At 45.3% G+C, this 27714-nt stretch overlaps 1 protein-coding gene across 2 annotated transcripts; it reads left to right on the top strand.

Moving 5' to 3' along the window:
* The first annotated feature begins 37 nt into the window (after positions 1–37).
* LOC119456115 (ATP-binding cassette sub-family G member 4) lies at positions 38–26910 on the top strand. Of its 2 annotated transcripts, XM_037717719.2 has the most exons (13): positions 38–160; positions 676–830; positions 3536–3653; positions 7397–7583; positions 9736–9881; positions 12618–12741; positions 13980–14094; positions 18728–18873; positions 19317–19418; positions 20653–20821; positions 22189–22289; positions 24826–24981; positions 25740–26909. In XM_037717719.2, the coding sequence occupies exons 1-13, from the start codon at positions 123–125 to the stop codon at positions 26094–26096; spliced, it is 1914 nt and encodes a 637-aa protein (XP_037573647.1). In that variant the 5' UTR covers positions 38–122; the 3' UTR covers positions 26097–26909. The 2 variants fall into 2 exon arrangements, with proteins under 2 accessions (XP_037573647.1, XP_049525509.1); XM_049669552.1 differs by lacking the exon at positions 3536–3653 and having other exon boundaries at positions 25740–26910.
* The last annotated feature ends 804 nt before the right edge of the window (positions 26911–27714 follow it).

The following is a 27714-nucleotide window of genomic DNA, read 5'->3' as shown; positions in this document are numbered from 1 at the left end:
CATCATTGAAGCAGTCCTCCGCACGGGTTGCCTGAAGTGTGGCGGTAGGGGAGTTTGCCGTGCCCTCTTCACCAACTTACAAAGCAATTCTGGAATAACAACGCGATTGCCAACGCAGAAAAATGATCAGAACTGAAAATATGGCAGCTATGCCTCGGCCGTAAGTACTTCGCATCAATTTCTTTCTTTTTACATCTCAACTGAACGTCACATGTTTGCACCAGCACCAGGCGTAAATGCTCGACACTGTAGCTGTATTATGTTATCTCGTACGATAGATCTAGGTACTAGAAAACCCTCTTTCTGTGTACCATTCAACTATAGATTTGTGGAACTGGATGGTGGGCTCAACTTTCCTTCTGGGCGACGCAGCACGTTTGGGCGACGTGCAAGGTGAATTATAGTAATCTGAGCGTCATGAACGGCTCCAAATCTCCATGATTTCTGGAACGTACTAAATAGCGTGCAGCGGTAAACGTATTGTGCGCGCTTCCGTATGCCGTTGTCCGCACTTGGTATCTGGATCTTAATGCCGTTGTATTCCTCTATTGGGTTATTCCAAAGGTCTATCACTGCTGTTTTTCTGAACAATGCGTGCTGATCAGTGATGGGATTTTTATTTTCCGTAACCAATATGTTTCCGTAACAAGTGCAGTTTCTTCTTTCTTTCTGCAGTCGGCAAGAAAGCGATACATTTTGCAGGCAAGGGAGAAGCCAGTTTGGAAATACGAAAGTGGCCGCCAACACTGACAAATTTATTCAAGACTTAAATTGTCCTCCAATCACTCTGGAATGGAAAGACATTACTTTCTCTGTCGAAACAAAGACAGGTAAAACTACATTTGCGAAGTTTTGAAGTGCATTTATTAATTTATCTACTTATTTATTGATGTTTACCCTCAACGCAAATATGTATATTACAGAGGGGAGGGACGATAAGTGATGCATATATAACAGGAAAAAGTATAATTCTAAATTAATGTAATAACATGAGATTAAACAATCGGTATACACAACCAGTGATACAGAAGCATACATAAGCTGCTGATGAATACGCGTATACATAAAAAACAAAAAGCGTTACACAAAATTTACAGACCAACTAATCAAAAAAGAGTTATCAGTGAATTTTTCGAAGTGTAGGGAATGCCTGATGCTTGCTACAGACCCTGGAAGCTGGTTACAATTTTTTTGCAGTCATCGGTAAAAATCAGAGTTATTGAGCCTAGCTGGCCCAAATACGTGGCCAATACTTTGCGATAGCCAAATGATAGCCAATCAATAACTAATCGGTAATCGACAAATAATAAATTCCCGGAAATGCTAGGGATGACTTGGTAGTGCTTAGCCTAGCTCAAGTACGTGGCCAACACCTTGCGATAGCCATTCGATAGCTAATCAATGTCTAATCAATAATCGATTAATAATCAATGAATTCCGGAAAATGCTAGGGCTCACTGGGTAGGGCTTAGCCTAGCCCAAAAGACAGGACTAGCTAGGTGCCCATCAGCTCCGCTGTCTCTTTAGCATTGCGCCTCCAGTGCAAGCGACGCTAATTTTTTATTGGGCGAACCTGTGCCCAGAAAGTAACACTCAAACACAACGATAGTGGCGAGCACAGTCAGCGATCGTGGAAAATCTGATCAGCGGATTAAGCACGTCGGCCGTTATACATGACTCGTTGGAGGTTCCAGCATAATCGCTGGTGCCTGCGTGTTTTCCACAAAGTGCTACACAATTCACTTCGCGCATACAATCAGATTGCGCAAGGTTCAGTGACAGCAGACAACGGATAGAACCATCCGAAACATTCGTTCAATTTTGGCCAACAACTACTGCTCGGCCGTGAAATTAGCATCGCAAGAGGAATCGTTCAGCGGCAGGGAGGAAAAGCGAAAGTAATGGTGACAAACTTCAGCCAGGAGTACGTACAAGCACCTCAGCAACGTCTAGATAATCGCCGACAGTGTTCGGCGCTATCGTTGTGCTGCGAGTGCCGCTTGCTTTTGTGGGCACAGGTTGGCCCAATAAAGAGGTAGTTTGTTTTGTTATTCAAAGTTTTGCTACGGTGTTCTTAGCCGTCACTACAACGTCACAATATGCTAGCTGCGGGCGAATGTACGGAGCGTAAAGCAGCAGTTTCGCGGAGGATGCATGGACTGTGAAAATGCTTCTGAACGTGTAACCTAGAGTGCAGTTGCCTTTGAATTTAATGTGCTGGATAGGGGGGGGGGGGTTCCGTAGGCACCAAGGTATTTGTAGCACGTTAGTGATTCCAGCGGATAATTATTTATGCGGTACGTAGGGTGCACTACGTTAGCATGTGCAATTTGCATGGTCCTTGCACTCGCTTATATTTATTTCCATGTGCCAATTGCGGCAGCACCCATGCAGAGAGTTCAGGTTTGTTTGAACAAGTGTAAAGTGAGATCATTTAGTTATTTGGCGGTATATCGTGAAATCGTCCACAAATAAACAGATTTGAGAGAAAATGTTAGTAGCAACTCATTTATGTGTAATAAAGATAGCAATTGTGCGAGGACGCATGTGGCGCGCCAGGCGGGACATGCGTCTTAGGTGACTTTGTCTCATATACGACGACAAATTAAACATGGTGAGTAAGGAAAGCTTCAATCCATTTATTTATGACAGCAACGATGTTCAGCGTGTTCCTTCTTTTTTTGAAGAAAGAACGTTTACTCATTCCCTCACGAGATCATACATGACAACTAAATGTACAGGAGGAGGTCCCAAAACTCTGTGCTGTATAGGGACACCTGCAACATTTATTTCCTAATTTATCTAAGAGGAAAGGGTCTTTCTCTTTTTCAAAAGTCTTATCAATATCGCGAGATATGCGGTCAGTAAGAAGACCACAATCAACATAGTCACGCAAGTCATTAGTGGAAGAAAAAAACGTTTAGTGTCATATGAAAAGAAGTCTTACGAAATCTATTTTGAACTGAAGTAAATACGTTATTGCACTTAAGAAAGCGTACAAAGTGTGTGTATAGGATAATGAATACGGTTATTTACCCTTTAAATTTAAATTTACCTTAATTTTCTTGCCAGTGTTGAAACCGACGCTCATGTATTAAAAGTTCCAGTTCTTGTGATGACATAAATAAAACTTCGAATGTGTTCAATTAAGGATACTTGGACTTGGATACCCGGAGTGCTTGCTCGTCCCTATTAACAGTTGTTTCCTGTGTTGACGATACGTCGGGCTATGACTATCCATATAGTACAGCAGGCTATGCCTGAGTTATGTGATATATTATTTCATCGCTAGTGTTCCTTTCTGAATTTTCTCCTTTTTTTACTTTTTATTAACTCGTTTTACTCCCGGCTATTTTTGATGATAAGCCAGCCCTTCAGTGGCCCATTTTTTCAGGTTCTAATCATTTAATAAACAACAACCACAACAGGACGTACATGTTGCACTGTGCATGCTTTGAACAGGAGCTTCCATAAACTATCCTAACTTGCAGTTCTGTCATCCTGCACTTCTGTCACGTTTTAATGAAACTTGCAGGAAAGCGAGCGCTGCTGGCTCGCATGTACGGGAGGGCATTACCCGGAACGCTCACCGCCATCATGGGTCCATCAGGAGCTGGCAAGACCACGCTTCTCAATGTCCTTTCCGGTCACTAGTAAGAGCTATCATACCTCCTTGTACGCGACAGTAAACAAGTAGCGCTTATGCAGTGCGGAAGCCCTGAATAAACATAAATTCAACGTGGCCCGGCAACCCAGCGTGTAATTAGAAGGATCTGATTGCAGTTACGCGCTAACAATTAAAGCCTTTGGTATAAAAATGCAACACATTTCAGTTATACTTTTGGGGATCGGCGTTTCCTCATGCTTTTGAAAAGCCTGATTGTGTATACGTCGTTCTCAATTGCAGATTTGTGCGTATTCAAGTATAACTAATAGTCTTTCTAAAATTTCACCTTTTAGGGAAAGCCGATGTCTCGTGTACCTCGGTTGCTAAATCCTTAAGTGCGCTATCTGAAACAAACACGCAAAAAAAAAGGAGTAAGAGATAAATGATAATTGATACATTGTGGCGGCGAAGGAGAAGGAGAACGAGAACAACCACCACTTCAAAGACTACGAAAAACAACATCGCGAGCAGGTTTCAATAGCTTCGAGGTCTTCATCGTCGTCACAATCATTAACGCAGACTGGCTTCAGTCATCTTCTACCTTGGTCGAAACTTGTGAAACCGCCTGCTTCTTGGTCAATCTCCCGTAATGTGCAAGAGCCAGTGTTTGGAAACAAAACAAACAAATCAACGCTCTGTCTCGCGTAAAATGTAAATACTGTTTTATTCTCGTAGCAATAGGCGGAGCAGTAGCACCGCTGTGAGGTCGATTTCAAGGAATGCTAACCGACAGTCCACTCAGCGTGACTTGTGGTGGGCACCGGCTTTCAGTGATAGCGAGAGCTTTAATGAAAGCACATGATCCTGTACGCATGTGCAAAGTCACCAACATGCTACTATGCATGGGGGAGGCTGTGAGGGATTATAAGACCCTAAGAGTGAGATGGCGAGACAAAGAAAAGGTGTGCAAAAGATGGACTTTATATTTGTAAAATGATATGTTCAGTGTGTTATATTCAAAATGAAGGTTATGTAAAAATGAAGTCTGGTCATTCTAATGTGTACTTATTGCATTTACTAAAGCTTGTCTAGCAAACCAATATCCCGAATATAATCAAAATACAAGCTTAAAGCCTGCCACTGCCCAGAAGGACAAAGCATAAAACCTAAAGCGTTTCTCAGTGTCACTGGCCTCTCCCTAATTTTGCCCGTTAAGTTTTCGTAAAGAGTCAGCAGAACCCATCTCACGACGTCTGTCGACGGTAATACGCTAGCATTGAATCAATATAGTGACATAACGTATTGCCACCGTCAAAAAGAGTAATCTATGAGGCGTGTGCTGCCGCGGGATTCCTCTTACGCGCGTCTCTAAGAACACTCCGCGTCATCTAGCGGCGACGCCGCGAAGCCTGCGCGTGGGCTCCGAAATCCACGGCGCGCTGGCGCGTGCGAACGCTGAGTTTGGGTCCTTCGCTCGCAGCGCACTCAGTACTCAATGATCCAAGTTCACCAGAGGATCATTAAAAGAGCGGCACATGCCCACTGCATTCGCGGCGTTGGTGTGAGAGGCGATTATTAAAGAGCGGAACATTGCGCAGCCTGCTGATGCGTCGGGTTGCTCTTGCTGAGGAACCCTTGCGACGGGCCCGGGGCTCGATTCCGCTCAACATACCAGAAATTTAAGGGATCTTTTTCGCCGATGTCGAGCGGCAAATGCCTAGTTTCTCGAGTTGGCGTCAAATACGCTCCTCGCAGACCGGCACACACCTAAAGGCGCGTACCCAATGACCTAAGTTGACTTCAAAGAAGTTCGTTGAAGGCCAGCACAGTCTGAATGGCACATACGTAGTGCTCCAAGTTGGTGTGAAAGTGTTTGCTCGAGCAGTGGCACCTACCTCATCCCACATATACAGTGACCCATCTAGGCGTGAAAGGGGTTCGTTGAGAGTGGTACGCATGTACAAATTGCCACATACTGAGTGACCTAAGTTGGTCTGATGGTTTATTTCGAACCCTGTTACCTTAGTACACCAGCCTGAAGCACTACCCATTTGACCATGTTTCGACCCAGAGACCCAGGTAGGCGGTAAAACAGATACAAACATACATAAATGGACGCAAACATAGCTACATAGATACAAAGAGGGATAGTTGGCCACCGGAAAGTGCCCGAAGTACCTTACGAATGATAACGCATTAAAAAGTTGTTTCATTTCTATAGACTGGGAATTCTAACAGGATGTGCTATACCGTTCCTACAGCACAGCAATTGCCGCAATAGGCGTTGGTAGATTGTCCAAGTTGGCACAAAGCTTTCAGTGTCAGCTGCACCCTGCATCAGTTGCACACTGCTCCCACTGTTAACGATCCCCGAAGAATCTAGACTGGCTTCGCTATGGGGCGCAGCAGTCTTAACCAACTCTTAACAAGTAAGGAACGCATCAAACTATGCTCAGCGAGGTGTTAAGTGTGACTTTCAGGACCAATGTCCTTGATCTATTGAACGTCACTCTCGAAACTGCGACTGAAGGCCCAGGTGCGACGTGCCATTGTGTTTATTTATTTACCAGTATAGTTAGGAGGTCTTGTGCGCACACATCGCATGACTGCTTAAAGCTAAGCTATTGCAATAAGCTTTGCAAGTAGATACCATAAATGTCGTAACGCGCACACAGTTTAGAAAGGTATGCATGCGCACATTTCTGCCCCTTTTTTTTACCATTTTGCTCGTTAAATCAATGCATTGGTAGAAAGAGCTACTCGAGTGAATAAAAACTTAGCCTTCTAAACACTAGTTTTTTATTCGCCTTGGTTGCCACGTGGTATAAAGTCGGAATGAAATTAAATATAAGCATCGAGGGCCCATTTCATGCAGTTATTGCAAAAGCGACTCATAATATGTATAGTCCATGAATCATCGTACATAGTCTTCCGCGTTGGTCACTTCTAAACTTGCCACCTGTAAGTACACTGTCGTGGACTATCTCGGTCCCAGCTTTTTAACACTTGCGTTGTTTTACACTCAACACTTTTTCACGCTGCTGATTAACGAAAAAAAATAAATAGGTGCAGGAAGGCTATATATTCAGTTGCCAGCATGGAAAATTGTAAAAATGTACGGTGAGCCCATGCTTGTTTCGCTGAACGTTAACAGGGCAAAAATCATCAAAACTTTCTCGCATAACGAGGAAGAAAAAAAAAAAGATCTGATGACGAAGAAGTAGTATTATTACCGGCAGTCATTTTCGTAAACAGCGCTCTTTGATAGATCACTGTGCGTTTAAAATTACTTTTTTTTAGCATTTTGGCTTTAGCGTTCTTGTCTTCTGCACGAAATGCAGCTTGATTACCTATACGTAGTTCATTTTGACTTGATGATGTACAGAATGCGTCTTGAGCAATTATTATGAATGTCTGTTAGTGCTTTGGTAAGCTACCTTGAGCAAAATGAACACATTACATTGAACAAAAATGGTTATTGATCCATAGAACATATGTAACCGGTAGTTAAAGAGCGTGAATCGCCTTGCCTCGGGCGCTTCGCTTTGTGAATACTTCAGTAAGTGTGTAAACGATTAGTACCGTATCACCAACAAAGGTCCTCAGGGTACCACCAACTGCAAGCTTTCAGTCACACTTGAATCTTGACCAGCGGCGTAGCTTTGTTACTGCGAACAATTAGCTCTCGTAGTGAACACCGCATGAGCGGACGGCTTTTACGATTGCTAGCCGTAACTACGAAAGCATAGCACAGTGCCTTGATATACTGGCAATTATTGTTTACTACAGCCACGAAGGTTACGAAGGTGAAGTTCACGTCAACGGCTATCTTCGAGATGTGAAGCTGTTCAACATGCAGAGCTGCTACGTCATGCAGGACGACTGCTTACTACAAGATCTGACAGTACGCGAAGCCCTCACCATGAGTATAGAGCTGAGAACCTCGTCGAATGGAGACCAAAACACGTCGCATCTCGTGAGTTCTTTCAGCATATATTAGTTCGCCTATCAAGCCGGGTTTTTCTTTTTTTTTTGCTCGAACATCGCACGAGGTATAAAGACGGCGTTTTGCTACTTCAGTACTTAACTTTGGGGCTTAGCAAAGCCGATCGTAAGTAAGAAAAAAAAAAACTTGATGTGAACCCTCTCCGATGCATTCAGCAGTGACCAGCACAGTGAGAGATCGCCGTCTGCGAACACAAACCAATGAAGGAGCATACAGAAGAGAAGTGGGGCTCCGCGGCTGAAATACCCATTTCCCTCCAGCCACAGAGGCGTCAGTACATCGCCATGTGGCACTCGCTATCCAATGTTGGGTCACAGTAAAATTTTAAGGAGGCATGCCTTTTAGAGCGAAAGCTCTACTACACCATGTATCGCAAGCTCATTCATCGCGTCGCAATGACCTTGAGCCGCCGGAGCGCAAGTGTGGCAGCTGTGGCGTCATGCCACGTGATCCGCTTCGGAGAGGCGTCGCAGTTGCGCTCACTCGGAGCAGAGTAACCAGTTGGGCTTGTTGGTTTAACATCGTAGAAGGCTACAGCGCGGAACCGACGAAGACGAAGACAGGAGAGGCACACAAAAAACACAGACATTCCTGTGCCTCTCCTGTCTCCAGCCTTCCGCGCTGTAGCCTTCTACGATCTCACTCGGAGCCTCGCCGTAGCGGTACCACGTGGCTAGGCCGGCGCTTGGTCGCTCAGTCTCGCCATGAATGGCGCGCCGGCTGGGCCGTCTGTGCGTGCGCTTCAGCGCAAGCGACAGGCTGAATCCACTCATCCAGTAGATATAGCTAGACGGCAGGCTGCGAAATCTCAAGAAAAGTCAAAGTTGGCTGCTGAAACACCGGAGCAAAGGGAGGCCACATTAGCACGTTATAGAGAAGCTTACCAATCGCGGAAGTGTGCATTATAATGAAACACTGTGGGCATAATCATAGTTTATATCAGAAGCAGCAGGTCTACATTTATTCTGTTATCTCCACGTTTGCCTATCATCGCCTGCGCTTGATTGCACGCGACTAATATTTGCACAATCAAGCCAAACAGACCTTTCGCTCGTGATGACTAGGTTTACAAGAGTTACACCTCATCCAATTTATTAACTTTTGCCAGTATGCGATACTATAGCTTTAAAAGTGACAACATAAAATCAATTGTGAAACAAAATGCCGTGCCTAGAACATTGCCCAATAAACTAAATTGCGTTTATGAACTTGCGACGCGAACGTGCCGGCTGGTATACGCTAATTAGCTAGTCTTTTCGTTGCAATTTTTCTCGCTGCCATAAGATGAATCTACTAGAATTATGCTTGCGTTTCCTACAGCTGCTTCGTAGGTGTACCAATGATTCTCCTACGAATGTGTCATGAAGCTTCACCAGTTTGCCAATCGTAAAGCGTCGCCAATGTTCTGGACAAAATTAGACAACAAATTGGTAGGCTATTGTAATATGTCAATGTTTGGCATGAGAGTATATAGCTTAGAGTGGACATTATATCGAGTTGCCACGTACAGGCTGCTCCTAACAAGCTTCTGCGTCATAGGAGAGACTTTTCGTGCGAATTATGCTATAATTGTGGAGAGGTGGGGAAGTTCCTACACCAAACAGCTCTTATCCAACTTATTTTTCGCGCTCCCATGAGGGCGAGGCTACACTAAATGTTTTCGCCGAATTTACAAGGTGACTATACTATCTAAAAGCTTATCGAACTGACAGTTCTGTAAATGACACACTTTGATAAACACAGTTGTTTTTACCACGAAGCTGCTTGAAGAGCATAGTTTATATCAGGAGCAGCGAGTCTGCCATTTCTTCTGCTATCTCCACGTTTGGCTATCATTGCCTGCGCTGGATTTCACGTGACAAAAACACCACTCATGATGGCATGCTAATCACTAAGTCACTAAGCGGGTTTTGTTCACAGCGTCAACTTGTTGTCAACGGTAGCAAAACAGGTCTTATTACTTAGACCATTAGGAAAGTTCATTACTTGTGCCAACAATGCGCTTGAGAAGCACATGGCGTCAAGGAAAAGAGGACATTGCGTAAGCATTCTTCAGTAAACATTGATGCGTTAAAATAGTTATTTGCAAAATGCCAAATTTTTTGTTTGTTTTGTGATGCAGGTAATGGAATTGATCGAGCGTTGGGGGCTCGAAGAGTGCGCAGATACGTTGACTAGAAATCTTTCGGGTGGGGAGAAAAAGCGCCTCGCCATTTCACAAGAGCTCATCAGTAATCCATCGGTGATATTTCTCGACGAACCTACCAGGTTAGTTGTACGGTTCTTGCGGCTCACGCTACTGACAGCCGAATGCGTGATGGTCGCATTGTATAACGGGAGCTGTATTCGTTATGTTACCGAGCAAAAAAAAAAAAAAAAAAAAGAACTGTAGCGCACTGATAAGCTGGGAGAGCTGGAACGCACTCATGTTTACTGCTGGAGCAATACGATGGCCGATAAAAAGAGTTGGTCTTCTTGTCTCATTCTTTTTTTTCTCTTTTGTGTGCTATATTTACGTGTCAGTCGTAAACTTGAAAACACTTCAGTTGACAATACGAATTGTATCATCTTCTCCTCAGGTAGACAGCAACGGAAATGGCTCTTGAGCTATCAGGAGGACAAAGAGGCAGCTCTAGCATGCAACTCTAAGCATTCCATCGGTAAATAGTCCAAACGGGTTGCTGCCAACAGTGAGCAATACTGTTAGGAGCGCTTCTTTTTTTTTAGGCATGAAATGCTTTTAGCTCCGGTTGTCGGTGACCTTCAAGTGACCTTGAGCCAAAAGCCAGAGCCGTTATCCGGGCACTGAAACGAGAACATCCGCGCATTGTTGCTAGAACAAAACGACATCATCCGGGCAACCAGCCATAAGTTAAGGAAACGCTAAAGTTTTATTGTAATTTGCAATAGCGATGTTCAAAAGGCATGTTGCCTGTTCTCTTTTGAACGCCAGTGGTCCGTGAGTCGTGAGCGGTGCGCGACAAGAAGAAAAAGTAGCGACAGACGCTGAGCGCGCTGCACTGTTGGAAGATAGGGAGCCTACATGTATGCGTTGCATGTAGGCTCCCTATTGGAAGAAGAAAAGCGGTTGAAGGCGGTGGCACCTCAGGCAGCAAAAGAGTAAGGAGCCTACATGCAAGCGCTGTTTTAAAACAGCGCTTGCATTTAGGCTCCCTGCAAAAGACGCCATATGGTAGTCATTTCATGCTTACATCTACTCTCGATTATGGGAGAGCCAGCATTTTTTTCTTAGTTCACGAGTCTTCCATGGCAGTCATTGCTTTCCTTTAGTAAAAAAAAAAAAAAAAAAAAAAAAAAAAAAACACTACATCGGCAAATTAATCAGGCAATATTAATTTTTTCTTCGCGCCTCTCGGCTTAGTCATATACCTGCAGGCGTGCCCAACCTGTGCCGTCGACACCACCGTCACTTTCTCCTGAAATGTTTGGTGGTTCCTTTGACCCCGCACTATTTCTACGCGCCGGTGTTTGTCATAGGATTTTGCCTACCGATTGCGACATGGATGCAGTGGCATCTATGCGTCACGACTTCTTTGTGACCAATGATGCGTCTGCCACGTCGTCGTCATCACTGCTGTGACGTCGTATTTTGGGTTTCCCACGTATCGCTTCTCGCCTCCACTCGGTATTAACTGAAAGCTTTTCAACGTCGTGTGCATACATGCCCAGGCTCGACGCTTCGTAGAAGGTGAACAAGAAAATCGTCACGTCAGTATTGTAATAGGCACTATCGCTGAGCTAGAACACAATTAAATACAGTGTGAATTCTGGCGTTTTACATGAGAAAACCACCATTTAATTATGAGGCACGCCGTAATGGGAGACTCCGGATTAATTGTGACCACCACGCGGCCTTTAACATTAAATTCTGGGGATTTGCGCGCCAAAACCACGATATGATTATGATTCACGCCGTAGTGGAGGACCCTGGACTAATGTTGACCACCTTGGGTTCTTTAACGTGCACCCAATGCATGGTACATGGGTGTTTTTGCATTTCGCCCGCATCGAAATGCGGACGCCACGTCCGGGATTTGATCCCGCAACCTCGGGCTCAGCAGTGCTTACCAAAGCCACTATACGCTACCGCGGTGTGTGCCCAGGGGATCTTTAACGTGCCCCCAATGCACGAGAGACAGACATTTTTGCATTTCGCCCCCATCGAAATGCGGCCGTCATGGTCGGGATTTGATCCCATGACCAAGTGCTTAAAATGCACTGTGACACCGGCGAAAGGTTGCCGGTGGCGGCTGGCGACCAACGCCATGAACTTGTAAGGGTTTTTGGAGTCGAGATGTGATGCCTCATTTAATGACAGCAATTGGCGTTTATGCATTGATAGGTAAGAGATGCTATATGACCCCCAGGTCATATAGCATCGAGGTCATATATGCAGGCTTTATTTGTAAGTTGAGGGGAAGATTATTAGTAGCTTGCCGTTTGTTTTGATTGTGTTGACTGCTCACATGCACGCGTGGAGTGCAAAATACCCGATAATGCGACCCGACCACTCTCGAGAGCCTCATCAAGGGTCAGCGATAAGAGCACTTACAGGGAGCAAAGGAGGGCTCGACAGGTTCATCTTGCTCCAATAGCAATGGTTGCGGTAAAAAAAAGAAAACCATAGGGGTACTTCCACTTCGTTATTTGCCGAATGGTTTCTGTGGGCGCATGATGCTTGAGACACTTAGGTACAGAACCTACCGAAACAGTCGATATGTATCGACAGTCGCATTAAAATTTATATGGCGTTGGAGTTTTGGTACAGAAAAGTCCCATTTCTTCAACATTGAGTCTATATCGACAAATAAATTTTTGTTTGAACTGTATAATTTCCTGAACGTTATCATTGGCATACCTACAATTCAATTATGAATGAATGAATGAATGAATGAATGAATGAATGAATGAATGAATGAATGTATGAATGAACCAACCAAAATTTCCGAATTTTATTAAAATACTTTTCCTTGATATCCGCAGTGGCTTGGACAGCAGCTCAGCTCTGCGCTGTGTCCGGGTCCTCAAATCGCTCGCTGCATCAGGGCGCACAGTGGTATGCTCGATTCACAACCCTAGTGCTCGACTGTTCTCACATTTTGACAACGTGAGTATAAAAGGCAATACGATTTGTAGTTCTTTGCTTGTTTTGACTGCTCACATTCACACCTGGAGTGATCCTATAATACGACCCAATCCCTGTGAAAATATTACCAAAGTATTGGGACTACAGTGTAGGTGACCTTGTGTACGTGATACATTCCGTTAGGCGTCTCTACGGGCCACAACTTAAAACATAACTTGCAATTTCTCTCGGAGAGTAATACAGTGGCAGGGATGGTGCATTAACAGCAGTTACAATGGTGGGGTTTCGCAAAGTTGTGTTTTCAGCAAGCTATATCGATGTGAAGCGCAAACCATATACATATTACTGCCATGCTCAGGTAAGTAGAGGACCAAGGAGTCTGGTTGAAAATTAAATTGTCAGCAGTGAGTCATAAATTGAGAAAACACTTCAAGTGAACGGCATATGCATGAGTATAATGTGTGCTAGCGCGTTACAAGATGCAATGCTAGATAGAAATGTGCAGCACACAGTTATACCCTCCACTCTCTTTGCGAGATGCAGTGGGCCGAATAATTTATTAGAGGGGAAGAAGTGGGCTGGAAGTGCAGCGGAGGAAAGTAAGCACTCAGTGTAATTGCATGGTATATGCTAGCAAACGAAACTATTCGGCGTACTGTTTAGTGGCGCACCAAAGTTGTGGCTGGCCTTCTGAACTTCTAGTTGATGTTTGGCTGCGACGGTGTTCAATTGTGTTTTACGCCTACTATATGATGTGTAGCATTTGAGTTACAAAACGTAAAGAAGAATAATCCAACAGTTAAGTGCGCACCGTTTGCTGCTGCCTGGATAATGAGAATGCTCAGTATTTTAGACTGCAAGACCAAGCACATCTGCAGGAATCCTGCTAGAGAAGCTTTTGTTTTCTTACGTCTTTGTGTAAAGTTGCCTCTGATACCTTGAATTTACAGTTATTTAGGCAAGTACAAGCTTTATACGCAGCTTCACCTTTGAACAAAGAAGTGTTGAGAAGCTTATAGCGAATACCTAATCAATAATTCAGAGGACGCTTCTGGATGCAAGCGCTCGGTTTGTTACACTTTGAGGAATAAACAAAAAGACCACAAAGAGAAGAAAACAAACAAAACAAGAACAGGAGAGCCGTTGAGGACAATCTTTAGCATGCTTAGTTTTAAAAATATTTCGAATTTTATTGAAAAAATAGGCCCCGCGTTTCCATTGCCAAACGCTAACTTTCTGTGACCGTTTGACCCGTTCAGCTTTACACGCTTTCGAGAGGGAGGTGCATATACAGTGGCTTAGTAGAGCAGCTACTGCCATTCTTGGAGTCTCAAGGCATTCACTGCCCGGCGTTCAACAGCCCATCTGATTTCAGTGAGTGACTTTTTGATTGATTCATGATGTTATGCGCCCCGAAGCTACACAGGGGCTATACAACTGATGCTGTATAGTGGACGTCTCCAGAATAATTGTGTCCAACTGGAGTTGGTTAAAGGGATACGGACACAAAAGTTGGCAGGTGTGTTTTTGCGTCGGAACAAAAGTTGAACTGTTGAAAACAACGAATACAACAAGCTGCGTTGAAAAAAAGAACCACAAACACCTTTTTTTTTTTTGCGATTTTCTGTTGCACCTTGCCTCCAAGCGGCCGCCGGCAGAAGCTGAAATTGGACGTCATAACACCCGCGCGCGCGGCCATACTTGGCCACAGCCGTCGCAGTGTTATCGGGGGTGTCGGTCCCTTGCAGCGTTTGTTTAACCCCTTTCGGCGATCTTCGCACGTGGTTCGTCCGAAGCATTCACCCCGTCGGCGCTCCACACAGGTGGTGCGTCTTACATGCGCCTTCCCGCGGTCGTCGCTTGGTATTGACGCGTTCGTCGCGGCGGAAGGAAATGCCCAGACATTGCTGTTATAACAGTATCGTCGGTCGTGACACGCCGTCGCATATGTTTCCCAGAGACGAGAAGGTGCGTAAAATTTGGATACGTGTCTGTCAGCCATCACGCCTAGCCTGGAGACCTCTAAAAAATGACTTCATTTGCGCGGACCACTTCGTCGACGATGATTGTCACCAGCCCGGCTGTGCTGAAAAGCCTCGACATGCTGCTCAAAAGGCAACGCCTAAAGCCTGACTCTGTGCCATCGGTCTTCTCACGAAAACGCAAGGCAGAAATGATTAGCGGCGCGTTTGAAAAGAGGAGGCGAAATGATGTCGGTACTGTTTTCGTTCACTTGCAGCCTTCTTGAGCAGTGTGAGGGCGAGGCTGAGGCGAGAGGCCCGAGGCTGGGCACGAAGGCAGTGATGTCTTTAAAAATGTTGGCAAAGCATAGTAAAACAATACAAGGCTAGCGAGCGCGACTCACGAGATCAGACACACACACAGCTCTGCTTCACCACAGGCTAAAAGCATAAAAAAACTGGACAGAACACCAGACAGGTGCTGCCATCTGTCGGGCGGTTGGCGAAGTGGACGTGAGAGTCTCGGAGGTACTGATACCTCACACGCCGACGGCATAAACTACTATTGTCATCAACGCAGTGCTGAACTACCCCGCAGCTGCCTCGCCTGCGTGCGCTCTTGAAAAAGCAAGTTTACAGAGGAAATGACAAATAATTCTTGCACAAGTGTCTGGTGCAGAGCGAAATCTTCGCGCTACGGTTCGCGAAAACCTGACCGGCACTTCCACGGCCGCCTGCTCTCTTCGTCGCTTGACGCGGAAGGCTCGTAACCGTAAGCGATAATATTTCTTGCCAAGTTGGAATGGTCCTCGTCTTCGGACGTGTACTCATTGCTGGTAGAGGCACCAGAACTCGGATCCATGCTCGCGATGGCGGCGTCGGCGCGCTTAGAATGACCGCGGCCGGCCGGCTGGCTATCCGACGAGGGTGTCGTGACGGCACGCCTTCCAACTCCCGCGGGTCGGGCGGGGAGGCGCGCGCTCACAAACACTCCCAAAATAAAGCCATTGGCTCAAGAATGAGCTAAGTGACTATTTCTTTTCGGTGTAATCACACACTGAGGATTCATTTTCAGCATTTTTGTAAAATTTTCAGATTTTGTGTCCGTATTCCTTTAAGTAAACTCAAAGCTCGGCACACTTGATGTTTCGCGTTCCGCCCCCATTTAAATGCGGTCGCCGTGGCCGGCAATCAAGCCTATGACCTCGTGCTAAGCAGCAGAACGCCATAGGTACTGAGCCACCGAGGTGGGTTGAGGAATTTACTACAGTAGTTTGTAGACGACTTGTGTCTATTCAGAGTTCGTGAAGTTTGCGCTCCTATAGTATTCAGAATATAAAGTAAGCTTAAGGGTTAATCACGCCATGAGGTCTCAAGCTTCGAACTTTGCGTGATATGTGATATGTTATGCCCACTGGCGCATGTGGCACCTCTCCATGGTACCGTAGTGTAAAAGCCTCGATATCAACGTTTTAGCATTCCGTCATCGCGTACTATGCTCGAGCGTAGAATTAATGGTGCACTGAAGAATCGGCTCTTCGAGCGTTCCACATTGTCAACGCATCGCCGATGCTAATGATGTGGCGCCATCTGCTAGGTAGAAATCAAAGCACTTTATCGACTCAGTGCCCTATCTCTAGGCCTATACACTGTAAAATAATTTGCAGCCTTAAAAGTGAATAAGGGTGTAAATCTGCCTATAACTCGCACCTTTACACTCATTTTGGGTGTAAGGGCTTGAGTTGTCGACCCCTTTACACTCTTTTTATTTTTGAGGGTGCAAATTAATTTGCAGTGTAGCAGCGTCAAAAGTCAAAACAAACTATTGATCTCAACGCTAGGCTCGTATCCCAGCCCGGCTTTATTACACAAGCTTTATCCCGACACTTATGCCAGTAGTTCTTGCAGGCACTGCAATGACTTCGCTAGCTTAGACCATATGCTCTGGCGTTGCCCCTCGTTACGAGGCACAGAACAAATAAATGAGGACAAGTGGCTCTGCGCTATCAAGAGCCCCGATGCCGGGGCGCAACTATGGGCTGTCCAAAGGGCCCACGATGCGGCGGTCGGGAATGGCCTGACTGTCCCAACGTGGGAGCGGCCCGCTGCGCGCTGAGTCGCGTACCTCAGGACGTTCATTAAAGTTTTACATGCATCCATCCATCCATCTCAACACTAAAGACAAAACATGTTTTGTCGACAGCGTAAGAGGGCACTAAGCGATGCCTGATTTTACCATTGATATGTTGCGGTCGCGATGGAGAGAAAGTAGATATAGGACAAATTAAGATTTAATCTGTCGTAAAGCAATCGCGGTAACCTGCAGTAGATGCCGTAGTAGTCATCGGTATAAGAGGCGCATGCCCAGTATAACCTAACGTATCGCGTATCACAATAGCGCATCGCGTATCATGCAATGCCAAAACAGTCTTATGATTTCTATGGTTCCGCCACGTAAAAGGAATGGTATTAGGTTTCCAACGTACACCTGCCGATGACTATGCCTGTTCTTGCAACTTATTCTGGTGGCGAGCGCCGGCGTTTGCGACACGGCGGCGTGCCTTCGTCGTGCTGCACACACATGTAACGATTTTTTTTTTTTTTTTTTGCCGTGGATGAACGCGGTTGAACCAAGTTTGTCGATCGCTAGCATTGTTTTGCTTGCTTTGCTCGGTGGTTGCTGACGGCTGCTCGGCGCCGTCAGCAACCACCGCATCTGCAAGTGCACCACAATTAAGACAACACACAGACGCGGCTCGGTGCGGTAGCAGCAGTGAGCGAGTTGACCTTCATGCTGCGTCTCGCTTCAACGCGAACTAAGCGTCGAAAGCACAGTGCATACGAAGCTATTAGCACTCGGCGCACTTTGTCCACATCGCAGATCGCGTTCAAGATGTGGGCGCCCACGCGGCGTACACAGCAGCCGCGGGTAGTGGCAGGGTAAATCCCAATTTGACTTTGGCTGAGCTTGAGGGTCATATTTACGGAACCAGGCGTTTTATGGGTTGGTACCTGGAGTAGTAGAGCTATCGCTCTAAAACAGGCGGCCGCCGCCAGGCCACCGCCGCCGTGATTTCAGTGTTGCTAGAAGCGCGGCTTGATCGGCGACGAACAGCTACGTTTTGGCCGCCGGCTGCCGCTTTTAGGGGCGAAGCTCCTTAGGGTGTGGGTCTGTCCCTCCTCTGTAGTATATAGTAGTAGTAGTAGCCGCTTTTAGGGGCGAAGCTCTTTAGGGTGTGGGTCTGTCCCTCCTCTGTAGTATGTAGTAGTAGTAGTAGTAGTCGTCGTCGTAGTAGGTAGCCACGTCTAGTTTTATGAAAAAAAAGAAATTCCGAAAGTTGTGTCCGTAGCGCGGAATCGAACCAGGGACCCCTCGCTTCCGAACGCGCCGCGCTAGCCACTACGCCACGGAGCGCACATGGACACACGCACCACGATGACAATAAATACCCAACATTAACGAAAGACTGAGCGTTTCTAATGCGTTTGTGCTAGCGCGTTACGGCCCGTGTAAGAAGCTGGTGTAAGACGCTGTGGCCTCTCCGCCTTACCCCCGTATTCATAAACGCTCCTCGACTTGAACTTGACTTGCAACACCGCCTTGGGCAGCGCGTTCGAAACGCGTTGAAGGCGGTGGCAAGTCAAGTAGTTCAAGTTCAAATTAAAGTTGATTTTGTATATATACACACAGTGTTTCTCACGTCTTTACATGATGATCGACTGGGCGAATTACACGGAAGATTCACGGTTTACCGATGATTCCCTCCGGAGCTTCGCCCACTCATCATCATTCACCCCATGGATATGCTGTGATTTTTTTTCGCCGGAACATCGCTCCATGTGGGTCGGCCTTTATACGCGTGCTATAGAGTGCGCCAGCCTCTATGCTGGAAACGTGCAGCTGTCAGGCTGGTAACTGCAGAATGAAGACGTAATTAGCTGCTGAACGCTGCATAACATAAAAGGCAAAAGTGACTGACAACGAGGTTGACTCTTGGTTGCAACCTTGTCATGAAGTTTAATTTCTTGCGCATTATATAATTCAGTTACAGAGATAGCTTCTGAAGAACACGGAGAGTTGACAACCAAGTTATCCGGTTTCTTCATTCCTGATGATTCTTCCATAATTCATGAAAACCGGCGTGATTCGTTGACTCTCACCAGCTACGGTGGACGAATAATGAGTGCTAAGGTAAGCATCCACCAGGTTCTACTACTCGTCTCACGCGTGTGCCTAGCTGTTTACAGGCAAGCTTGCTGTTTTGTGGAAATCTTGACTACAACTGCCACTTCACAACAGCCTGGAAGCAAGATCACATTAACCGGCGCTCACTGCGCATTTTGGGATGCACAAATGTTCTTCAAGAAATGAAAAAAAAAAAAGAAGTCACAGATTTACACAGGCGCTTTAACAAGTAAAGTAATAGGAAAATGCTCCTATAGTCTCAAGAGAATGCTCAAATTAATGTCATCACATAGATAATCTCTTTTCGTTAGGTTTTCGCACGTATCCAATCCAGTAGTAAAAGTATCGGTATGAAAAAAGAGTAACTGCTGCAAGCGCTGCACTTATCAGGACTCCAAAGTTTACGCGTATTTTAACCATGTTACAATACAATGTTCTCTTGTTAATAGGAGAAGGAGGAAGGGAAACGACAGTATGAAGCACGAACAATGTACTACAAGCAGTTCAAGACTCTCCTAAAAAGGAGCTTCCTCTGCGTAGTGAGAAACAAGGTACGTGATAAGGCTAGGAGGCTTGACCTCCCGGTCCCAACATGGGACTAGCCAGGCATGTGGCAACGCCCTGTACAGGACCTGAATTAAAGTTTTTTCCATCCATTCATTCATCCGTACGGTTGTAACTCTAGCATTAGTTATACTTAATGAAAATTCGGGTTTGGAAGTAAGTGGCGCACTTTCCAATACTGTTGATTGCACGCTGGCTGTGTGACGCAATACTGTAATTCACTGGTCGAATTTGTGCAATCCAGTAGTAGACCATTTACGTTTCTTATGAATACCTATTCCGACTGCAGTGAATAAATCGCTGGTGGACGTTTTCTCATTGACAAACGGATGAACAGTGCACCCTAAACACCGAAGCGAATGGGCAGTAAGCACGTTCGAAGTACGAGAGCTCAATTTCAAACTTATTGCTGTTTAGAGAAATCAGAGTCAACCTTAGGCGTACCTGTAACGCAGACGTCGTTGCGCTGCTAGAAGACAAATAATTTTCTTTCTTGAACACGATGTTTATTGAATGAAAAAGCCTTGGAAAATATTTCTTCTATTTTTAGCATTCTTTCAGTAACGTGACAAGCAGCGACCGCATTTTTTTGGCCATTGTTCTGCATTATTTTGTGACATCTGTCATCTTGTTCCTTCTTACCTTTCCTTCTATTTACCATGTCTATGTTTCCGTATTCTCATTCTTTTTGAAGAGTCGGCAGGTGTTGTGCCCATTCCGGGGGCATTTGCCAGCCTGCTGCTCGCTTTCCCTTACCCCTCAAATGTATATATGTTTTCAACCCAAATAATAATAATAATAATAATAATAATAATAATAATAATAATAATAATAATAATAATAATAATAATAATAATAATAATAATAATAATAATAATAATAATAATAATAATAATTGCTTTACCTTTAGAATGAGGTGGCTATCGATAAATTCACTTGCTGCGTGGTTACATTTCCCATCAGGATACAGATATTCGAAACGAAAGCAAGAAATTTGGTGAATATAGAGAATTTGGAGATAATTAAGCATGACTCATCACACGTTTCAGAAGGAAGCGAAGTGTGCATTTATATAAAACTCCTAAATTAAAATTTAGTATTTTCTTAGTATATATGTCCATGTGGTATGTTGCTCACTTGAAGTGCCATCTTTCCGTTGCGTTTGTCGACGGGAGTGTCGTTTTCACATGTGCAATTGTCACTGCGTTCTTCCCAGCGCAGGCCACTTGCGGCGCACGCCTGCTGGTTAGCCTGTTCTTCGCCTTTCTTCTCTCAGTTATGTTCTACGACTCGGGCAACCGGGCAGCGCGAGTGCGTGACACGATGACAATGTACCTCGTGGCGTTGCTGATGCTGCTCGTCGAATACGCCGCCACGACTTTCATAACATGTAAGCCTCCCTGACGCACACAGCGGCGAGCTGTAAGAACCCCTGTGCGCTACGCAAATCACCTTTGTATAAGAACCAGAATTGGTAGAATTTAACCAGGAGCACTCGGCTTGAGCCTCCAGGTGACAAATTGTAAGATGCCGCTCAAATTATTTATAACTCATTGCTTGCGAGACAACTACGCACAGAAGCAACCTGGAGTCTTATGTGAAATTTGAGATTTATTAGAGGGAGTTGTTTGTAGCTTATAGTAAATACATTTTCCTCGCAACATTTGTAATAATTTTTTTGTAAGACTCGAAACAGCGTACAAAGGACGAAGGGTTGACGGTGAGAGGCACAACACGGGCGCTGACTCACAACTGAAATTTTATTGGAAAAAGGCATCACGTTTATAACATGCATGATGCTCTTTCCCAATAATATTTCAGTTGCGAGGCAGTGTCCAAGTTGTGTCTTTCAGTGCCCTTCGTCTTTGTGCGCTGTTTCTAGTCTTACAAAACGTACCAACTCGCCCAACCTCTCGATGCTTGTGCTTTTGTAACCACGTTGTAACTTCCACGCGTCGCAATTTTTATATATAGTGCGATTTCGACGGCTTGCTTTCGTTGTATGTTTCTTATTTTAATTTCGTACTACGCGAGTGCGAGGTGTTTGTTCATATCCTTTTTATTACAATTAAACAGTTATCTTCTATAAGAATTATTAATCAAATTTTGCGTCTATCTATTATAATAATAAACTGATTCATAATAACCTCACAAAATTTACTGCCAATTTAACTTTTACTCTCTGTTGTGCAAGCTATATATAAGAAAATGACTGTGACGTTTTAGACCAATAAATTGTAGAATATTTTTACTAGATACGTAGAAATATTATCATAGTTTTGTACGTTCAAATCGTTTCCTTGGCATTTATTGTTAATATTTCTTATTGGTTTTATATTGCTAGTTGTTTGGTACTAGTTTGGTTGCTGACTTTTCTGTTGAATTAAGGGTACTTTGTTTAAATACTTCATTGAACACTGTTATGATGTTTAATCATCTTGTTTTTCAGTAGCTTAAGCTGATTGGATTTGTTGGCTTAATTAATCTTTAGGCTGTTTGTTCAGTCTTTATTCTAATTGCTCAGTGTAGTGGTGCAATCACAGATACCAGCCAGTATAAGAGAATCTAGAAAATTTTCAGCATTGTGAGTTTAATCTTTTTGACACAATTCGATCTTTAATCTTTCATTTCCAATTGTCGAGGAGAGTTGAATGCTGTTTTAGCACATCAGCATACAAACCACGTAGATAGTTTGCAAGAGGTGCACGGTATTCTATTCGGTGCAAGGAAAATGTTTAACACCTTCTTTTCTTTCAGTTCCTCTGGAGATCGATGTTCTGCTAAGGGAGCAGAGAAACTGCTGGTACCGCCCAAGTTTGTATTTCGTGGCGCGAATGCTTTCGCAAGTGCCGCTAACGGTACGTGCTGCTGTGACTATAAGGATTCCGTTACCACGGAACTCGTACATTCTTCACATGTGACAGGGGCGGATTAAGGACAGGCCCAAAAATGAGGGAGAAGGAAGGGCTTATCAGAACATACATGTGAACCGGGAGTAGGGTAAGAGCGTGCAGTTTCCCAGCACTGCGCGCTCAGTTATGTCAGCGCTGAAGGGACGGCATGTCTCGGGACTGTCCCAAGGCCCCCCTCTGGATACACCATTGAGTTTCGCACTTCAGAGAGACGGTCAGAAACAAAGTGTGTTATCGTCCCACTGGAGACGATGATTAACTGAGCACGATTCTAGCACAGGCAGTAATTATATCTTAATAAATGCTGCAGCCGTTATTTTCAAAGGTTATAGAATATAAACCGTCAGCCGTATACACAGCTATATTGTGTAGGTAACCAGGTAACAGCATTTCAACTTAATTGAAGAAATGTGGACCGCGGGCAGTAAGACCCATGAAGGCTTTGACAGCTTTGTTTTAGATAACAGTGATGTGTGCCTGCGCAAGTAACGGCATAACACCGTTTAATATGTTTTATCTATCAAACGCACGCACGCAAGCAAGCGGACATGCAGACACGCAGACACGCGCGCAAGCGCGCGCACACACACACATACACATACAATCACGAACGCACGCACGCACGCACGCACGCACACACGCACACGAGGGCTTTGATCAGATAAAATGTATTAAAGTGTTTGTAATGAAAGGTGGAGGATTCAGCTTGGGAGAAGCGCTATGTGCTCTCGGAATGGAATAGAAGTTGTTCTTAGCCTTCAGGCAACTGCTATTGTTCGTCTAACGTCGACCCAGAACTCGCATCAAGGCTACCACATTGTTTACCACCGCATCTGGAGACCCTCTAAGACCGGCTTCGACTAAACCTTGCGTACACGAACAGTCTTCTTTTTAGCAATACCCAGACTACAAGTCCATGTTGTTGAGACAACTGCGGCGCCATGGAATTTTTAGAGCACATCTTGATTGAGTACCCGATTACAGAGACGAGTAACAACGGTATCGGATAAAGATCGAAAAGCTCGACCAAGGCCCCTTAACTTTGACGCGGGTGCTGGGAGCTTGGCCTTGCCCATCGATACAGCTCAAAACCCTGAACTTCCTTTTTTATAGCGAAGCTGTATAGCCTCTGGCAGGTCGGGATTTTTTTGTGTCCGCGCGCGCGGCACTCGCTCACAAAAATGTGGGCCGATCCCGGAGAATGTGCAAAGACGCGAGAAGCAGCACTGTGTGCTGCTTCTCCGAGAGGTATCACATGACATCAGGTGACGACATCGCGTGACGTCACGTTTGACGTGAGGACGTCATCAGAGAGGCGAAATGGTCACGTGACGATGCCGTTATTTTCGTATACTCGAATTACAATCCGAAGCTATCATGCCTGCAGCTTGTGTGTAGTCGTACTTTACGAATTTTCTGACGCAATATACTTTGAGCAATTCCATTCGTTCAATAACGCGCTTGCGCTTGGCGGAGGGCCTAGGAGAATGAGGATGTCTGCTGTATTGCCGCACACGCGCGGTGCGCACATGACGTACGTCGCATGGGGTGGTGGCGCTTGTCTAACGTCGCCAACAGCTTCGCTGTACATTCACTTTCATAGGGTGGAATGGAGGCGCATTTCTTGTATATTGAATCATTAGGTAGGCTCTGTGAAGGGCGTTAGATATCAGTATGGGCGCTGCCGAGCAAACCAATAAATGTCTAAAGGAGAGGCTACAGGAAAGAAACTTTTGCATTTCTCTAGATGCTTTAGCTCTTTCATTGCTTATTTTTTTAATTATGCGGTTTTACGTGCCAAAACCACGATCTGATTATGACGCACGCCGCAGTGGGGGACTCCGGAAAATTTGGAGCACCTGGGGTTCTTTAGCGTGCACCTAAACCTAAGCTCATAGGTGTTTTCGCATTTTGCATTTCTGGTTAACATCCCTGCCTTCTCTTTCTCTCCTCCTCCTCCTCCTGCACCCATCGAAATGCGGCCGCAGTGGGTTTCGCTGCTTCAGAAGCGATGATTGAGAAATTATTCCTGAAGGTGTGCTTGAATGAAGACAAACGGGCCAAGATTTTAAGCAGAGTGTTGCTTGTGTTGACAATAAAACTTGATAGTATTGTTAAAAATCAAAATATTAAGTAGTTCAAACTGTGGATAATTCGGCAAGCTATAATAAAGCGCTACCATAAATAGACCCTGTCGGCAAGTGCACAGCTACTTAGTTTGTAACTATTTGCCGTCCAACAAAAAATAAATAGCGTATGTAAGGAAACTTCTGGATCGTTTTATGTGCCTCCTGCATGGGCGATTGTGAACTTTCTTACGAGATCTATTCATTTCCTTACACATAGATTACATTCCTGCCTTTTACCACTTTCTAGCGTGTCTAAAGCAATGAAAGGTTTTGTAGTTTTTGTAGTTTTTTTTTTTTGGGGGGGGGGAGGTACTTGTAAAGCGTGCTTGTAAACTCTAAGCATCTTTTGACAGATTGTTGGTCCGGTGATCATGATGACTATTGTACACTGGACGACGTCTCAGCCTATGGAGTTCCGGCGCCTTGCCTTCGTCCTACTTTTCTCCATCCAGTTTGCTTCCACGAGTGAAAGCATTGGTTTCGTCTCGTCTACTCCGTTCAGTCTTGAGGTAACTGTTTTGAAACAGAAGCACAAGGTATTGTGGTGGTATTTGCACGTTAACATCCCGTTAGCTTTAAGAAGTTGCTTCACAAGCAATATAGTGCACAAACTTGTGCAACTTTCTATTTTGAACTTGAGGACGTTGTAAATGATGGGTTTTCGTTGCATACAAAGCAAGTATTCCTTCCAAGCTTGACATCAAAACTGTGCTCACATTTGGCAGGCGTGAAACACGGTGCACATATGCGTGACACACATGGTGTGCAAACCTGGTGTGCACATGGTGTGCACATAGGCGTGACAGCCTATGTGCACACCAAAACTAAGCGTGCGAAAAGTGACTTCAAATGACGTTTTCGAGGCGTTTTATGGTGCAGAATTCACGCTTGTGAAGCGTGCTTACTATGCGGTACAAATTTTGACGCATATCGCAAGCGAGAAAGAAGTGTGCCCAAATCACGCTTGCTTAAGGTTATGGGATTAAGAGTGAGTTTCGAAAGTTCAAACGCTGTCTTTCTAAACTGAAAGGTATATTCAGCGAAGCATGGTTCTCAGCCCGTCGTGTTTTCCTGTAGAGCACAGAGCCTTTTGTTCGAGAGACATGAGTCTACTTACAAACCGGAACTGAAAACCTTACGAAAGAGACGCTTCGTCTTGTCTCGTTTCGTGCAATTATTGCAATAACAAATGTGGTATGGATTCTTAAGATATTCCTTCTTGTTCAGTGTTTTGTACAGTGTAATCTGGTGGCTTGGCTTTTTACAGGTTGCCACGCTGGTTGGACTGCCTGCTGCGACTCCGTCAATATTGTTCTGCGGCTACTTTGTGCGTCCCCGATATCTGTTCCCGGCCATCAGGTGGCTCACCTACACCTCGCATATGTTCTACGTTCACCGTGCCATCATGTTCGCTTTGTACGGTGGTGGAAGGGGCGAGCTGAAGTGTGACGAACGGGACGGCGACGTGCTTTGTGTGCCCGTCGAGGGTGAGGCGGTGCTAGACATGATGGAGGCGAGGGACGTGGACCTGCTTGCTTACTCGTTGACGGTGTTTGCTATAGACATATTATTGAAATTTATCGCTTTCAGTCTTCTTAAGTGGCGATTACGTTGCAACAAGTGAGCCCTGCTTAGCTGCAGTAAAAACTTGAGTGTTACTTGGCCTTCAACAAATAAAAATGCGCCAAAGAAAAAAAATATTCGGTTCTACGGATGACCTGAGAAGAGTGGTATTCTCGTTTACATACTGCGGTGCCGTGTTACGAATAATATTTCCTGCGTGGTGATGCATTGCAAGTATCGAAGGGTACAATGGTATCAAAATTGCGAGCAAGAAACTGACGTGATCCTCCTGGATACGGCTTCCCTAGGTGGACGATGAGTTGTTTCTTTAGGTAAAAACTGGCTGACTTCCTCAAACACTTTAATTTTTTTATACTTCCATGCCGGATTTTTCTGGAATAAGGAAAGGAAAGTGTTCTTCCAAACGCTTCAAGGGTTTGTATTGATCGCCAAGAGTGCGCAGTGGGAGCCGATTCTTGCTGACTCTCATCAGAGCAGGAAGGATCTGCTGCCACTCAGTCTTTGTCATCAGATAAAACACTCGAACAAACAGGTATAATCTTAAGACGCAATCGACGTTTTAGTATGATTTGGGCTGCGTACTTCATCCATACCGGACATATACTCGGCTTAAATCCTCAGCGTGATTCTACTGACCCTACGTCCTACCGATTTTCCTTGCCCACATGTGGGGAAGGGAAGGCGGCAAGGCGAAAGGACTCTAGCGAACACTTCACTCAAACTCCTCCATGCCATGCTCAGGCGACTTTCCGTGCAGCACGTTCACGCATCTTGGGAATTTCCCATCCCCTAAGGACCCCGTGACGTGTTACCAGCAACTACAGCTCGGACAATGAGCCATGTGTAAAATAAAGTTGATATCTCTTTCTCTAGCTCATTGACACCTAATGGAATGATGGGCACCAGTGAGTAGGCTTGGGTGCATAGTGGTTAAGCACGTTAAAGAACCTCACGGGGTCAAAATTAACCCTGAGCCCTCCACTACGGCGTGCCTCACAATCAGAACTGGCTTTGGCACGTAAAACCCCAGAAATAAGGTTATGGTGAGTAGTCTTGGGAACACATTAGAGCACTGCACGGGCCGGGCCCAAGCCGGGCCGGGCCGGGCCCAAGCCGGGCCGGGCCCAAGCCGGGCCAGGCCCAAGCCGGGCCGGGCTAAGTAAAGCGATTTTTGTCACACGTGTACGAACCTGTCACACGTGTACTACGAACGCCAAACTGTTATGTTTGCTTTGTACGGTGGCGGATGCGGCGAGATCTCGTGTGCGACGAGCGCGATGACGTCATCTGCGTGCCGATCGACGATGATTACGTGCTCACCATGATTTACGCAAGCGACGTGAATTCGCTCTCGCACTTCGGAAGGACACTAGCGATACACGCCTCCCTCAACTTCATCACTTTCGCTCTGGTCAGGTGGAGGCTGGCGGAAACTACAAGGCTGCCTCTCGTACGGAGTCCTTACTGGAATGCAAATTAGTGAGGGACCGTAGTTAAAGTGCCACGAAAACCAACCACAACTGGATTCTGGAAAAGTGCACAAAAATTGAAATGGTTAATTGAGGGAATTTTATGCATTTATTTGTATGGGTGATCAGCGTAATGAGATGAGTGGATATACAGGGGACGCTTTACGGCCAGTATGCTAACTTGAAAGC

The sequence above is a fragment of the Dermacentor silvarum genome, chromosome 6 (genome assembly GCF_013339745.2).
Source record: "Dermacentor silvarum isolate Dsil-2018 chromosome 6, BIME_Dsil_1.4, whole genome shotgun sequence".
NCBI classification, from domain to species: domain Eukaryota; kingdom Metazoa; phylum Arthropoda; class Arachnida; order Ixodida; family Ixodidae; genus Dermacentor; species Dermacentor silvarum.
This window is presented reverse-complemented; position numbering and strand designations above follow the sequence as displayed.